Source organism: Coregonus clupeaformis, chromosome 10 (genome assembly GCF_020615455.1).
Source record: "Coregonus clupeaformis isolate EN_2021a chromosome 10, ASM2061545v1, whole genome shotgun sequence".
NCBI lineage: Eukaryota > Metazoa > Chordata > Actinopteri > Salmoniformes > Salmonidae > Coregonus > Coregonus clupeaformis.
In genome coordinates this window covers 337,924-353,579 of record NC_059201.1, presented here as the reverse complement: position 1 = coordinate 353,579, position 15,656 = coordinate 337,924, and the positions used below count along the sequence as shown (strand labels likewise).

General features: G+C 43.3%; 1 protein-coding gene across 5 annotated transcripts in view; it reads left to right on the top strand.

The window, feature by feature from the left end:
- The window catches only part of LOC121558649 (microtubule-associated tumor suppressor 1), a 78,845-nt gene that overhangs the window by 61,258 nt on the left and 1,931 nt on the right, over positions 1–15,656 (top strand). For 4 of the 5 annotated variants that reach the window (XM_045222788.1, XM_041872062.2, XM_041872064.2 and 1 more), the window contains 7 exons: positions 5,447–5,513; positions 9,092–9,306; positions 12,863–12,968; positions 13,287–13,301; positions 13,407–13,480; positions 13,623–13,718; positions 14,321–14,437. In XM_045222788.1, the coding sequence (XP_045078723.1) occupies positions 5,447–5,513; positions 9,092–9,306; positions 12,863–12,968; positions 13,287–13,301; positions 13,407–13,480; positions 13,623–13,718; positions 14,321–14,437 (690 nt within the window). The remainder of the gene's footprint in view (positions 1–5,446; positions 5,514–9,091; positions 9,307–12,862; positions 12,969–13,286; positions 13,302–13,406; positions 13,481–13,622; positions 13,719–14,320; positions 14,438–15,656) is intronic. The other variant, XM_041872063.2, reaches the window with a different exon arrangement.

Here is a 15,656-nt window from a genome sequence, read left to right as displayed (position 1 = left end):
TGTGCTGTGGTTGTCTGAATGTGGTTGGCTGAATGTGGTTGGCTGCATGACAGAAGTATCTGTTGTCTCTGCTGTCTTCTGGTGTCTGTTGTCCACTGATAAAACAACCCTGTTGGAAATAGAGAGCTGAGGGTTGTTTAGTTAGGTCCATCAGAGCCCTTATTAGTTTAGTTGTGTGTGTGTTCCACATTTTTGGGCTTTCATCTGCCGCCAGTCAAAGGCAGCCTCTCAACCATAACACTGCTAACACTGCTCTCCCCTATCAATATCCTACAAAATCCCATCCATATCTTTATATACTGTACATCTATACGTGGCTTTGTGAGACCAAGATCCTGTTGAACCAAACTGAGTTCCTGGTTCTTGTCTTTGAGGGTGTGTTCTATCAGTGTTTTAAGCCAGCGATTGGTCCAGCCAAGCGATTGGGCGTGGCTTGTGTGGATAATCCACCTGTCACTCACAGAATCCCGGACTTGGATAGGCTACTGTGTAAATATTTGCAGAGATCTGTACCCCTCCTCTGTCTTCAGGATGAACATTTGAAAACGCTCATTGGGATCGAGTGACATTTCTTGACAGCACGTATTAAACACTGTAGGAGATTTTAAATTATAGGCTTTGTATATTTAGGATTAAGAGGAATAGATAGAATGAGGTTTCACTACTCTGTAAATCCTTTTATGACAGGAATTCTTTGTGTCATACTTTGAATTATTCTGTTTGAGTGGTAGGGCAGGAACATGTTTGGAATAGCAGTGATAATCTGCTCAAGGTGCTTCGTTTGTAGGCCTGAATCCCTGGGCGTTTATAAAGTATACTGGCTCACCTTGTTTTAACAGTTTTATGAGGGCAAAGTGAACTTTTTGAATTCTTCATTTGTATGGCTTTCTCTCTCTCTCTTTCATTCTCTCTCTCTCTTTCATTCTTTCTCCCTCTCTCTCTCATTCTCTCTCTCTCTCTTCCATTCATTCTCTCTCTCTCTCTCTCTCTCTCTTTCATTCTCTCTCTCTCTCTCTCCCTCCCTCTCTCTCTCTCATTCTCTCTACCATGTCCTAAAGCTGATTTATTCCTTAGTTTCTCCTCCCAAATGGGACTTGCTGTCATGTTGTAAGTGTATCTGCTATGTTACCCCACATCTGGTATCAATGAAGAACAGTAACAGCATGGTTATGTGTTTAAAGGAGGGGGTAGGGAGGGAATAAGGGAGGGAAAGATGGATAAATGGAGACGGAGGGAGGGAATAGAGCGGGAAGGAGGGAGGGGTGGTTAGGGTTGTTTATGGCTGTTCCAATGTCTACATCCAGTCTTGTGATGTTGACCACGCCTACCATCTGCTGACCCTACCTGGCCAGAGACGTTACACACACACACACACACACACACACACTGAGCTTCACATTAAAAAAGATTCAAAACGCAGAAGAACACGGTCTATCTCTCTGTCTGAGGGGTGTGATAGTGATGGGAGAGAAAGTAGTCTATCTCCTGTAAACCTGTTTTTCATCTCCTAGACATAAGAACAACCATGTGGTTTCACCTTCCACAACATTCACTCCTCAACAGCTGCTGTTGTGTAACAGACTGTCAACTGAGCGATCAGATAGACGGTAGAAAAGGGACAGCGCAACACTGCGGTTGATGGAATCTCCAATATGCTGTTCTGAATCAGACAACTTTGGTTGCTTTATCAACTTGAGGAAATCATTTGTTGCGTCAAGCCCTGTACCAAGTCAAGGGATTCCTGCTTCGGCCTGGTTGTTTTCCTTTTCCACTTTCTAACCGAACACCCATCTGTGGAGAAGACAGATAGACAGCTCTGGAATGCTTTGCTGGCTTTCTATTGATTAGAGAGATGGATAGAAGGGGAGACGGGTGAGGGAGAGAAAGGGAGGAGGGGGAGAGGGGGGAGAGGGGGGAGTAATGCACCAGCTGCAGTTTCAAGCCTGCAGGCAGGGAGAGAAGGCGGGGAGAAGGGTGTAGGGGTGTCAATAACCCCGCCCCCTAGCCTCGGGCCCTACCGTAATCCTCCTGATAGAGAGGTTCCTATCTGAGGAACAGCAATGAGCTCTCTGAATGTAGTAGAGGAATCGCAGGTCAAGCCAACTAATCACGAGAGAACTTAAAACTCACTAACAAAGTAGTAATACTAATGAATGACTAAAATGTAAATGTAATTATCATACTTTCATACAATTATATTTAAAATTCCCCCCCTAGATAAACCCGGGTGCATTCATAATGGCACAAAGTAATGAAACGTTTAGCAAAAAAACGAAAGCGTTGTTATTGGACAAGTTCAGCTAGTCCCTACCTGTTTCAGACAGTTTTCTCCCGTTTGGTGCCTAATGAATACACCCATGATATGGTGCCATCAGTTACTTTAGATTAGACTACATGGATATCTCCTGGTGTATACATACAGTGTTGACTTGTAGTATAATAGTGTGGATGAATTCTCTTCTTTCTCCCGCTCAGGCTGTAAACTAGTGGAGAATAGCCCTCCTTTCTCATCACTCCATCCAAGTATATTTTCGTTGTAGGGAACATTTCCTGGATAGCGTCTGGCTAGCTAGGAGGTTATTTAGAGAGTCGTGGCAGTGGAATATCTCTTCACTGATAGCATTATAAGCCTTCTATTGACTCTACAGTGCCAGACTCTATTTGTGTGAGTCTTATCTAAAGGGAGAATGCCAGTGCTATCTTGGCTGCCGAGAGCACTTGAAAGCGCCACGTAGAAGATTCTACAGCACAAACCAAGCCAGAAATGGAATGGATTAGCCAGCTTTGACATGAGGAACACGAGTCAAACAGCAATTGCCACGCTGATGGCGTAAAAAACAGTTTATTAGGCCTTTGGACTCAGCTATACGACTCCAGTTTGAGCATCTCCACTGTAACAGTCTAGCTAATAGGCAATGGGCGCTTTTAAAAAAGTTTTTTTTTTACCTTTATTTAACTAGGCAAGTCAGTTAAGAACAAATTCTTATTTACACTGGCCAAACCCAGACGACACTGGGCCAATTGTGCGCCGCCCTATGGGACTCCCAATCACGGCCGGTTGTGATACAGCCTGGAATCGAACCAGGGGGTCTGTAGTGACGCCTCAAGCACTGAGATGCAGTGCCTTAGACCACTGCGCCACTCGGGAGCTTTGATTCCATATAGGTCATATGTGGTCTTTTGAAAAGTAGAACCTAGTGAGTGTTGCTAGTGCTGCTAATGTTTATTAATGGATTAGCCCCACAGACACTGTACAACCACTGTCTAGTAACCAGAGAACCAGAGAGGCTTGACCATGCAGACCCCGAGGCCCAGAGTAGAGGGCCTTAGCCCAGCCTGATCTCACTCTCATCTAGCCCTCTCCCTCCACCTCCCCCAGACCGTGTGCTGGAGCTGGGCCAGAGGCGGCTGGGTTGGAGGTGGGGAGGTACTACTAGGCAGGGCCTGATGTGCTGAGTACTTCTTGGAGAGAGAGAGAGAGAGAGAGAGAGAGAAAAGCTTCTTTGATGTAGACAGACCAGTTCCCTGAGCGAGCGAGTGCTGGAGGTGGAGGTGGTTGGTTGGAGTTGGAGAGGGGGAGGAGAGGAGAGGAGGAGGAGGTTCCGACAGGGCACATTGTAGCGGTGCTCATAGCTTTAGCATTCAGCCCTTTGGCAGCCCAGGAGGAATAACATGGGCTCCTCTGGCAGCAAAACCTGCCTAAAGACTCCTTCACTGACCAGAAAGAAAGGCAAGGTGTGTTTCTTTTCTTTCTTTCTCTCTCTCTCTCTCTCTCTCTCTCTCTCTCTCTCTCTCTCTCTCTCTCTCTCTCTCTCTCTCTCTCTCTCTCTCTCTCTCTCTCTCTCTCTCTCTCTCTCTCTCTCTCTCTTTCTCTCTCTCTCTCTCTCTCTTTCTTTCTTTCTTTCTTTCTTTCTCTCTTTCTTTCTTTCTTTCTTTCTTTCTTTCTTTCTTTCTTTCTTTCTTTCTTTCTTTCTTTCTTTCTTTCTTTCTTTCTTTCTTTCTTTCTTTCTTTCTTTCTTTCTTTCTTTCTTTCTTTCTTTCTTTCTTTCTTTCTTTCTTTCTTTCTTTCTTTCTTTCTTTCTTTCTTTCTTTCTTTCTTTCTTTCTTTCTTTCTTTCTTTCTTTCTTTCTTTCTTTCTTTCTTTCTTTCTTTCTTTCTTTCTTTCTTTCTTTCTTTCTTTCTTTCTTTCTTTCTTTCTTTCTTTCTTTCTTTCTTTCTTTCTTTCTTTCTTTCTTTCTCTCTTTCCCTCTCTCTTTCCTCCTTTCTCTGTCTGCTGGTTCACTTACAGCTGACAGATTGGATGTATGACTATAAAGTATGTGTGTGTGCATGGCATGTGCATGTGCAAAATAGAGATGGTTATGAAGTGATCATTGTGTCTTTGTTTTAAAGAGTGTGGTAATGTACTTTGGACATGATTACTGCACCGTCTATGTTTGACCATTTTGAGAATCGTCTCTCTGTGTGTGCATGTGTGTGTAGCCCTGGTTTGGATTAGTACAGGGTCTAGCCTGCGATCATTTCGGGACATTGAGACAGTGTTGATATGTATGGGAGTGTGAGTGTGTGTAAGAATTCACGAGTTTATGAGAGAATTTGTGTATGTGACAGAATGTAAGCTACGTCTGAGAGGAAGCATGTGTATCTTAGTTTTAGTCGATCTATTTATTTATGCATATGCCTATGTGAGATGAAACCACACAAATGTGAGAGTTGTCACGTGTTCCCAGTTTCTAAGATACCCTATGTCACTTCTAAGTCACTTCTAAGTCACCCTAAAAGTCGTCTCTCCACAGTTTGATAACAGAGTGATACAGTGTCATAAAGAAAACAGTGCCTGATGTCGAGACAGCTGCTGAAAACGCTAGCCTGGTTCCCACATCCGTTTGTGCTGTCTCGCCAACTCCTATGGACCATAGAAGTTGGCAAGATGGCACAAACAGATCTGGGACCAGGCTATGAAAATGCTGCTCTCATTACTGTATTGTTTCACAGTCTCTGTAGCCTACCCAGCTGGCCAATGCAGGTTACTGTAGGTTGTTATTAGAAGTTAGAGCATTAAGCGACACGCCTATAGGAATATGTTGTACTGTTATTAGGTCACCATACTGAAGTCTTTAATTGTTTGAAGTCTAAGAAGCTAATGGTGCCAAGGAATGATGTTGTGGAAAGCTGTCCGTTGAGTCATAATGTCTGACGTAAAACGATTGTCTGGTTCGACTCGAAACTAAAGTCTCACATAGTTTAGGAATAGTTTTTCCATTGACTTAATTACTAATCATATTTCTCTCTCTCTCTCTCTCTCTCTCTCTCTCTCTCTCTCTCTCTTTCTTCTCTCTCTCTCTCTCTTTCTCTCTCTTTCTCTCTCTCTCTCTCTCTCTCTCTCTCTCTCTCTCTCTCTCTCTCTCTCTCTCTCTCTCTCTCTCTCTCTCTCTCTCTACGACAGCGTGAAGAGGCATTGAAGCTGAAGAAAGGACTGTCCTTGGAGCTTTCTAACCTGCGCGATGAACTCAGTAAGAAAAAACACATAAAGCATGTCTTCACGTAACCCGGTGCTCCGTCTACCCCTCTACCTCTTACATATTCACTTTTATCAACACGTCGGTTGCTCAAGGAAGAGCAAGTGTTGGCAAAGCAGAAAATCAAAACATAAAGAAGGAAATTATCAAGGAAAACAATTAATCAAACTGCTGCCAATTGGGTCTCATTATGACTGAAGACAATAAGGTTTATTTACACTCAATTTGAATGGGAATGAACCTTCCCTCTGTTTCACTCTCATTCCCCTGACCTGTTGGCTTATCATTAACGCCTTATCAGGTCGTCAACTGCCATCCAAAACACTTTGTGCTGGGTAACTTTCAGCCTCCATGTAGCCATTATTATGAGCCCTCATCCCCTAGGCTGTATTAAGGAAGCGTGAATGCAAGCCTTGGCATGTTTTACAGTAATGTGTGTGCCTGTGTGTACACCTGTTTGTGCGTGTGTGTGTCAGGGACATGCATTGAACTGATGTTATTGGTAGCCTGTGAAGCAGTCATAACGCCTTAATAATTACAGATACAGGCAGACAGTCTCCTTTGTCCACGGTCTTCCTTCAAGCATGACTCGGCGTCTTCCCTGAAACATTCACCAACAGTAGTTAGTGGTAGTCTCTCTGCAGCATCATCTTTGTTTATCCTCATGGAGACATGCTACATCACTGCCAGAATAGGACAATAGTTTTAACATAATGGGTTTGAGTGCTGTGGATCTGCTTGTCAAGGAAGGGGGTTGTTCTCTTTAGGAGGAAGCGTTCAGACTCTAATTCTAGAGAAACATGGTTGGTAACGTCTGGTTGTTGTAGAGCAGGGATCAGTAAGTAGATTACGCCGCGGGCAAATTATTTTCTGGAGTGGATGGTCAGTGGGCCAGAACACAATTACAAAAACTTTGTAGACTGCAAATTGACCGCAAGAAGCCCATAAATATATAATATTTGACTAAAACACAAACATTTCAAACCTTGCTTACATTTGTATACGATCACATATATCTATTATGCGTGGGAATACTTATGAACAGAATTAAAATCACTTGGAGCTGATTTGCTGGTGTTTTTAGTCTTTACAATATTTTTACATGGGGGGCCAAATAAAATCATCTGCGGGCCAAATTCGGACCGCGGGCCGCCATTTGGGTAACCCTGTTGTAGCACAATCAGACATTTTAACAATCTGACATTTCGATCCAACTTTCCCCAGAATTTCGATGTTTAGAATGTTCAAATACTTCCAATTTTAAAAACATGCATCCTTCCTTCCTCCCTTCCTTCAAGATAATCCCTGATCTGACACGACTGGATAGGTGAATGATATGTGATAGAATCCTCTCTTACACCTATCCATTTTTGTTAGTGGTGATCATTTCAAGGAAGGCGGGAAGGTGTTTGTGAACATGTTCAAACACTCATTGTTCTGAATGTGTTTCATACATTCCAAGGCATTCCATTCTGTTCTGTTCCACCAATGATGTCAGAGTCAGAGTTGCGTTCCAGAAGAGTGGGCTTGTTCAGTTCTGTTCCTTAGACTTGGCCCAGACCCCAGACGTTGTAATGAGTTACGAAATGGAGAGGAAACGTGTGCCGTTTCATTTTACCCACGTGCCCCATGACAGGCCCAGACGTCCTGCCAAAAACTCGTCAACCCTCGCCACCTGTGCAAGATGCCTTAGAGGCATCTGGTTGGAACGGCTGTACAATGTGGTTCTGATGAGAAATACCAACGGCCGTCTGCTGTCAGGGATATAGAGAGCTAGAAAGCCCCCTTCTCTTTTAAACACACACACACACACACTCCGACTATAATTCTGTACAATTCCCTCACACTTCTCTCTCACACAAAGATATTATATTATATCTTATACAAACATACTTTTACTACACAGTTCTATTGAAAACCATTCAGTCTCAACATACACACTCATGCAAGCCTGGACACACCCTTTAACTGCCATACCAAGCCCCTCCCCCTTCCCCCTAAAAGCACACACATGCTTAAATTGACTTTTTTTCCCCACCAAACCTCAGCAGAAAATACATCAACTACCATCTGTTTGATGAGTGGGGGCTTTGGTGTGCTTGTTGAACCTTGACCCCTGTTTTTACACATGGCTGTGGAATGTATGGATCTCACTCTCACCACCTCCTTCAAAACTCTGTCTGTTAACGGCAGACTTTGAGAAGCGCTAACAAGTCTCTTTGCTATGTCTACTGTATGTTTGACCAGCAGAACCTGTGTCAATATGTTTCTCTTCAAGCTAGTGAAAGGACATTGTCAGTCTGACTTCCAGGGATTTGATTTGTCTTTCCAACAGTTTTACTGTTAACAGTTGTAGGATCTTTATATTGAGTGGATAATAGTCACAGTTAAGATTGCTGATTGAGTTAAAGGGATAGTTCAGGTTTGGTAATGAAGCCCTTTATCGACTTCCCCAGAGTCTGATGAACTCATGGATGCCATTTTGTATGTCTCTGCTGGTTAGCACTGGCTCGCGAAATGACCTCTAACATACTGGACACAGAGACATAAAAATGGTATGGTCCATGTGAATCTGGGGAAGTAGATAAAGGGGCTTCATTGCCAAAATCCCGAACTATCCCTTTTAATCTGATCCTGGATAAATGTGTATCTTGAGCTGATAATGGCTACAGTAACAGGCTTGAGTAAATCCTGATCCTAGATCTGCCCTTATATACACGTTCTTTCCAGCCCCCTTCGTTGTTCCTTCTTGAACCATGATGTCATGTTATGAAACAACTTGTGGGGGAGGGGCAGCAGTGCTGATGTCATAATACGGGGCCACATGCCAGTCACACCTGCCCCCAATCCACACACACACACACACACCCTTTCTGTTAGTTACCCCATAATAAAGACAGGACCTGTCTGTTAACGGGCTCACAGCTGCCGGCCTTTATGACATCATTGCCGTGGCAACAGGCCTCAGAGTTAATCCCACTGAGTAATGAGGAAATATCAACTGTCCAGGCTGCGCTGCGCCGTGCCGTGCCGTGCTATGGGAATCTGGTATTATCATTACATATATGGTCTATCATTACATATGTATTAAAACATAGTCCTATCATTAGATGTCGATTAAGTAGGTTATAGCCTACTAGACCCAAATTAAGCCTACTCCTGGTTGGGTAAGAAAATGATGTTCAATGGAGACCCGAACATGGGGAGAGTTGTCGTAAAGTGTTGTGTGAAAGGATGCATATGATTCTGATCAAGATAGAGCTTAGGGTTGGATTGCACAATGTTCGAATAGTCCTGCATTTTTCCAGTGCTTTGTCAGATGTTCACATCTAATTTGTGTTTTTGTAACGCTGTTCCAAAAACACCAATCGGCCGTTAGGAGATGTTATTCCAACACTTTCCCCTCTTATTACAGTGAAGTCATTATTTATCATAGAGCCTCATTCTGGGTAATTGTGTTTTGAAAGTGAATTCTAAAATACAAAGTGATGATGACAGTCTCTCTCTTTCTCCATCTCTCCCTTTCCTTCTCCCCCTCTTCCCCATCCCTCCCTCCCTCCCTCCCTCTCCAGTCTCCTCGTCCCAGTGCTGTGAGCGGCTGCATAAGGAGAAGGAGGAGGTGCAGGTGTCTCTGGAGGAGGCGGTGAGGAGGCTCCAGAGGGATCACCAGGCTGAGCTGACCGGGCTGGAGGAGAGGCTCAAGGCCTTCTACCAGGCGGAGTGGGACAAGGTGCACCAGGCCTACCAGGAGGAGGCGGATAAATGTCGAGCCCTCATGGAGCAACAGGTCAGTGGTGAGGTGGTGACTGGGCTTGTGTTACTGAACAAGTGTGTTAGCCCGCCGAGCTGAAGTCTGGGGGTTTTACCTTGGGGGGGAGCCAACGCAAGTCTTGCTCCCTGATCAAATCAAATGTTATTGGTCACATACAGTGGCTTGCGAAAGTATTCACCCCCCTTGGTATTTTTCCTATTTTGTTGCCTTACAACCTGGAATAAAAATTATTTTGGGGTGGGGGTTGTATCATTTGATTTACACAACATGCCTACCACTTTGAAGATACAAAATATTTTTTCTTGTGAAACAAACAAGAAATAAGACAAAAAAACTGAAAACTTGAGCGTGCATAACTAACCTTTTGCAGCAATTACAGCTGCAAGTTTCTTGGGGTATGTCTCTATAAGCTTGGCATCTAGCCACTGGGAATTTTGCCCATTCTTCAAGGCAAAACTGCTCCAGCTCCTTCAAGTTGGATGGGTTCCGCTGGTGTACAGCACTCTTTAAGTCATACCACAGTTTTATTGAGGTCTGGGCTTTGACTAGGCCATTCCAAGATATTTAAATGTTTCCCCTTAAACCACTCAAGTGTTGCTTTAGCAGTATGCTTAGAACCATTGTCCTGCTGGAAGGTGAACCTCCGTTCCAGTCTCAAATCTCTGGAAGATTGAAACAGGTTTCCCTCACGAATTTCCCTGTATTTAGCGCCATCTATCATTCCTTCAATTCTGACCAGTTTCCCAGTCCCTGCCGATGAAAAACATCCCCACAGCATGATGCTGCCACCACCATGTTCTCGGGGTGATGAGAGGTGTTGGGTTTGCGCCAGACATTTTCCTTGATGGCCAAAAAGCTCAATTTTAGTCTCATCTGACCAGAGTACCTTCTTCCGTATGTTTGGGGAGTCTCCCACATGCCTTTTGGCGAACACCAAATGTGTTTGCTTATTTTTTTCTTTAAGCAATGGCTTTTTTCTGGCCACTCTTCCGTAAAGCCCATCTCTGTGGAGTGTACGACTTAAAGTGGTCCTATGGACATATACTCCAATCTCCGCTGTGGAGCTTTGCAGCTTCTTCAGGGTTATCTTTGGTCTCTTTGTTGCTTCTCTGATTAATGCCCTCCTTGCCTGGTCCGTGAGTTTTGGTGGGCGGCCCTCTCTTGGCAGGTTTATTGTGGTGCCATATTCTTTCAATTTTTTTATAATGGATTTAATGGTGCTCCGTGGGATGTTCAAAGTTTCGGATATTTTTTTATAACCCAACCCTGATCTGTACTTATCCACAGCTTTGTCCCTGACCTGTTTGGAGAACTCCTTGGTCTTCATGGCGCCGCTTGCTTGGTGGTGCCCCTTGCTTAGTGGTGTTGCAGACTCTGGGGCCTTTCAGAACAGGTGTATATATACTGAGATCATGTGACACTTAGATTGCACACAGTTGGACTTTATTTAACTAATTATGTGACTTCTGAAGGTAATTGGTTGCACCAGATCTTATTTAGGGGCTTCATAGCAAAGGGGGTGAATACATATGCACGCACCACTTTTCCGTTATTAATTTTTTAGAATTCTTTGAAACAAGTTATTTTTTTCATTTCACTTCACCAATTTGGACTATTTTGTGTATGTCCATTACATGAAATCCAAATAAAAATCCATTTAAATTACAGGTTGTAATGCAACAAAATAGGAAAAAACGCCAAGGGGGATGAATACTTTTGCAAGGCACTGTACACATATTTAGCAGATGTTATTGCGGGTGTAGCGAAATGCTTGTGTTCCTAGCTCCAACAGTGCAGTAGTATCTAACAATTCACAACAATACACACAAATCTAAAAGTTAACAAATGGAATTAAGAAATATATAAATATTAAGACGAGCAATGTTGGAGTGGCATTGACTAAATATAGTAGAATAGAATACAGTATATACATATGAGATGAGTAAAGCAGTATGTAAACATTATTAAAGTGACTAGTGTTCCATTATTAAAGTGGCCAGTGATTCTATGTATATAGGGCAGCAGCTTCTAATGTGCAGGGTTGTGGAACCGGGTGGTAGCCGGCTAGTGATGTCTATTTAACAGTCTGATGGCCTTGAGATAGCTGATGATGATGATGATGATGGTGATGATGATGATGATGATGAGTAACCTTGCCTTAAGACGTAAAGACTCGTGTTGGCTCTCTGAGTTAATGCCTAGGCTTTAGCTCAGAGGGCTAACACAGGTCTTACAGTGCGGAGAAGTCCGGGTTTTGAACCCAGTAAGTCACACTTGTGTAACCAGCTGGGACTGGAACACAGGCGGTCAGAGCAGAACATGAACAAAAGGCATAGAGCCAACGTTGATCAATGTCAGTGCACTATAAACACAGTATTGAGTTTTTAGCTATTAGCGATCGATACGCCGCCTCTAAGGCTGCTGGGGGCTGAGGGGATAGGGTTGGTGTGATGTCATCGCTATGACTCGCGTCCTGTGATTTATGCCGTGTTCACGTGATAGTCGGAACTCTGAAATGTCCAACTTGCTAACTGGTTGAACGCGGCACGTGTTTAACTACAACCTATTAGAAAGTTGGACATTTCAGAGTTTCCTAGTTCCTACTAGCACGTAAACGCGGCATTAGTACACTTCTGAAACACTCCGTTGGCTCTTACACACACCACACACAGAGCCCAACTCGTAAACACTGCCCGGGATTTACGACCGTTGCCATGGTTATTACACCCTGATGTCATCAGCGGTACAACGGGGCGGCATGGATGAATATGAATTGGCACGTAGGAATATTTCCTAAGTCATCTATGACCTACATCTAACTGTAGAGCTAAAATGCTAATTCAATCAGCGATAAATCATCGACATGAGCATGTTCCAAATCAGATACTTTTTGCACACACTCCCACACACAAAACACACACCTCATACACACACAGACTCCTGCACATACACACACACACACATAGCCAATGCTGCTACCCCATGTATATAGAGACATTAAATACTGGACACTTCCCATTTCTTTTATTCTGCTTTCACACTGTGTATTTAAATACTGGATTCTCCACATAGCTCATTCTATTATTTAAATACTGGATTCTCCACATAGCTCATTCTATAATTTAAATACTGGATTCTCCACATAGCTCATTCTATTATTTAAATACTGGATTCTCCACATAGCTCATTCTATTATTTCTCATTTTAACTGCCCTGTTAGGAGCTAGTAACACAAGCATTTCTCTGCACCCGCTATAACATCTGGTAAACTGTGTATGTGACCAATAAACTTTGATTTGATTTGAAATGTGTAATAATAATGGGGGAATCTTAGTAGTATGAATTGGAAGTATAAAGAGGAAACCATATTAGACTATTGAGATACACCCTATAAATGTAATGGCATACTGAAATAACCAACTTGTGTTACTGACTGGTGAGAGGACCCCAAGGAATCAATCAATTGATGAAACCTTTTCTTCTTCTCTTTTCTTTTCTTCTTCTTCTCTTTTCTTCTTCTCTTTCATTTTCTTCTTCTTCTCTTTTCTTTTCTTCTTCTTCTCTCTGTCAGCTGGAGGAGATGAGGAGCAGACAGGAGACTCTGAGGAAAAACTCTGAGGCCAGTCACGCTCAGCAGATGGACACGCTCAAACTGACCCACGACACCGCAGTCCAAGGTGAGGACACACAACCACACACCCTCATATCACAGAACTCATTGGTCTTTTCATTTGGAATTCATCCCTCCATTCTTCTGTCCCATCAATCCATCCATCCACCCATCCAACCATCCACCCATCAATCCATCCAACCATCAATCATCCATCCACTCATCAATCCATCCATCCATCCACCCATCAATTCATCCATCCATCAATCCATCCATTCATCAATCCATCCATCAATCCATCCATCCATTCATCAACCCATCCATCCATCCATCCATCCATCCATCCATCCACCCATCAATCCATCCAACAATCCATCCATCTCAGGCATCCACACACTTGGTTGGTTTTCACATGGGAAATTATTAATCCAAAATTGTTTAATTAGTGAATAAATAACTAGATTTCCCCTATAATTGACTCAGTGTGTGTGTTGTTGTTTTGCAGAGCTCAGGAAAACTCTGGAACAGGACCTGGAGAACCTGGACAAAACACTAAAGGAAACGGAGGCCACTCTCACTGTAAGATCCATGTTCCCTGTACCTCCCTGATCACAGCCTTACCAACACTACTATCTTCTGTCTGTCTTATATAAACTCAGTATCAGGGATTAACACTGTTGACGCTCTCACCCACTTTCTCTCTCTCTCACACCCACAACAGGAGAAAATACAGGACCTCACGTTGGAGAACGAGGCGCTGAGCGAGAAGCTGAGAGCGGAGGAGGAGAGGAGGAGGATTCTGGCAGAGAAGAACCTGGTAAATGGAGTATGATGTCATCCTATGTAGTGCCCTAATTTTGACCAGAGCCCTCTGGGACACAGACAGGTGCTGAATAATGCTATTATTCTGGTACACTGTGTACCTCAGTCTACAATACTACTGCTGTGAGACAGATGTCCCAGGGACATGTTTACTGCTTCTCTTCTTCTTGTTATTGGGCCATATGGTCTTTATACTGGTGTAATACTGTCCCCTGCTGGTTGGGAATGGAAATGCAGCACTGGTCATTGTGTCCGTTTCTGAGATGGCAGTGTTTGGGGATTTATCCACTGTGACTCATGCATATTTTGTTTCATTTGGGAATCAAACCCACAACTCTGGTACTGCAATCGTCCAACTAAAATTGGGTTTTTGAACGACTGTTGTTTGTCTGGAACAACAGTTTGTGGGGGAATAGAAGAGGTCAGGGATAGGACAATGGTTTGTGAATGAAATTCTCTCTCTCTCTCTCTCTCTCTCTCTCTCTCTCTCTCTTTCTCTCTCTCTCTCTCTCTCTCTCTCTCTCTCTCTCTCCCTCTTCACCCCCTCTCTCCCTCTTCACCCCCTCTCTCTATCTCCCTCTCCCTCTCTCCATATAGAAGGACTCCCATGTGTTGTATCTGGGACAGGAGCTGGAGAGTCTTAAGGTGGTTCTGGAGATGAAGACCAAGCAGCTTCACCAACAGGACAAGAAACTCATGCAGATGGACAAGCTGGTGAGAATGCACGCACGCACGCACACACACACACACACACACACACACACACACACACACACACACACACACACACACACACACACACACACACATGCCCTGAGCTTGCCCCTGTGTATGTTCCCTGTTGTTTTTGCTAGCTCTTTCTGTACATCACTGAAAGGGTGTGTCATCTTATATAATCCCTTATAAGACGTGCACACACACACACACACACACACACACACCTGTAAAGGCTGAGTGTTTTACTAAGGGCTTGTTTTTGCCGTTAAAGCTTATGATAGATTGCCTTCAGTCTTGGGAGTCACCACATACAGTCATTTGGCTGCAAAACAAAACTGCATAAATACACCACAAATAATGAGTCATGATTGCAAAGGTTGAGTCTGCCTCGCCGAAGAGCAACCTAGTAAAACAAATACCTTTGTCTCAAAGTGTTTATCAGAAGCCGAGGTGACCGTGGCAATAAATATATTCCAGTACGATTGATAAATAGCATATAGGAATAACATTCCATTAGCTTTTAAATGAATATGGTTGATATTCCAATATAAAAAGATAGGAGGCTGTCTGCGCTCTTTAAAGGTCCTTTATATCAAATAGTGTCTGTTCCAGGTGCATAGGTATCACAATGAGAATACTGGAAGAGATGGAGAGCCGCACACTGTCGCAAAGGAGGAAATAATCCAAAACTGAGGCTTAAATGCAAAAATGAAGATGTTGTATTATGACATTATGGTACCCAAAAGTTAATTGTGCAGAAAAGTGCATGAATAAAAGTTGAAAACACAAACGTTTCTGCATCAAGCCATCATCAGTGTGAATGGTGAGCACGCACACCAGGCTTCTATTTGAGGTTAATTGCATAATGTCACATGATCTAGTGAGTAAATCGCTGTATCGCATTAGTGGAAACCAAGACTGTTCTCAGTGCAGGTCTGCCGGTTTTGACTAGCAGAAGTTACATTTCGTAACAGGTTAGTGGAACTTACGCAGCAGGTTAGGAGAATTAGGTTAAGGTTAGGAAAAGGGTTAGGGTTAGCTAAAATATATCTAGCTACAACCAGGCCTGCCCTGAGAACAGGCTTGGTTTCCACTAATGTGACGCTGCGAGCAAATCTATACATGCAAACAAGTACATAGGACCATGGCATGATTAAAGTACAGGAGCGGAGAGAGAAAAATCTACATTTTTACTTTTTACATATACCATGTGAAA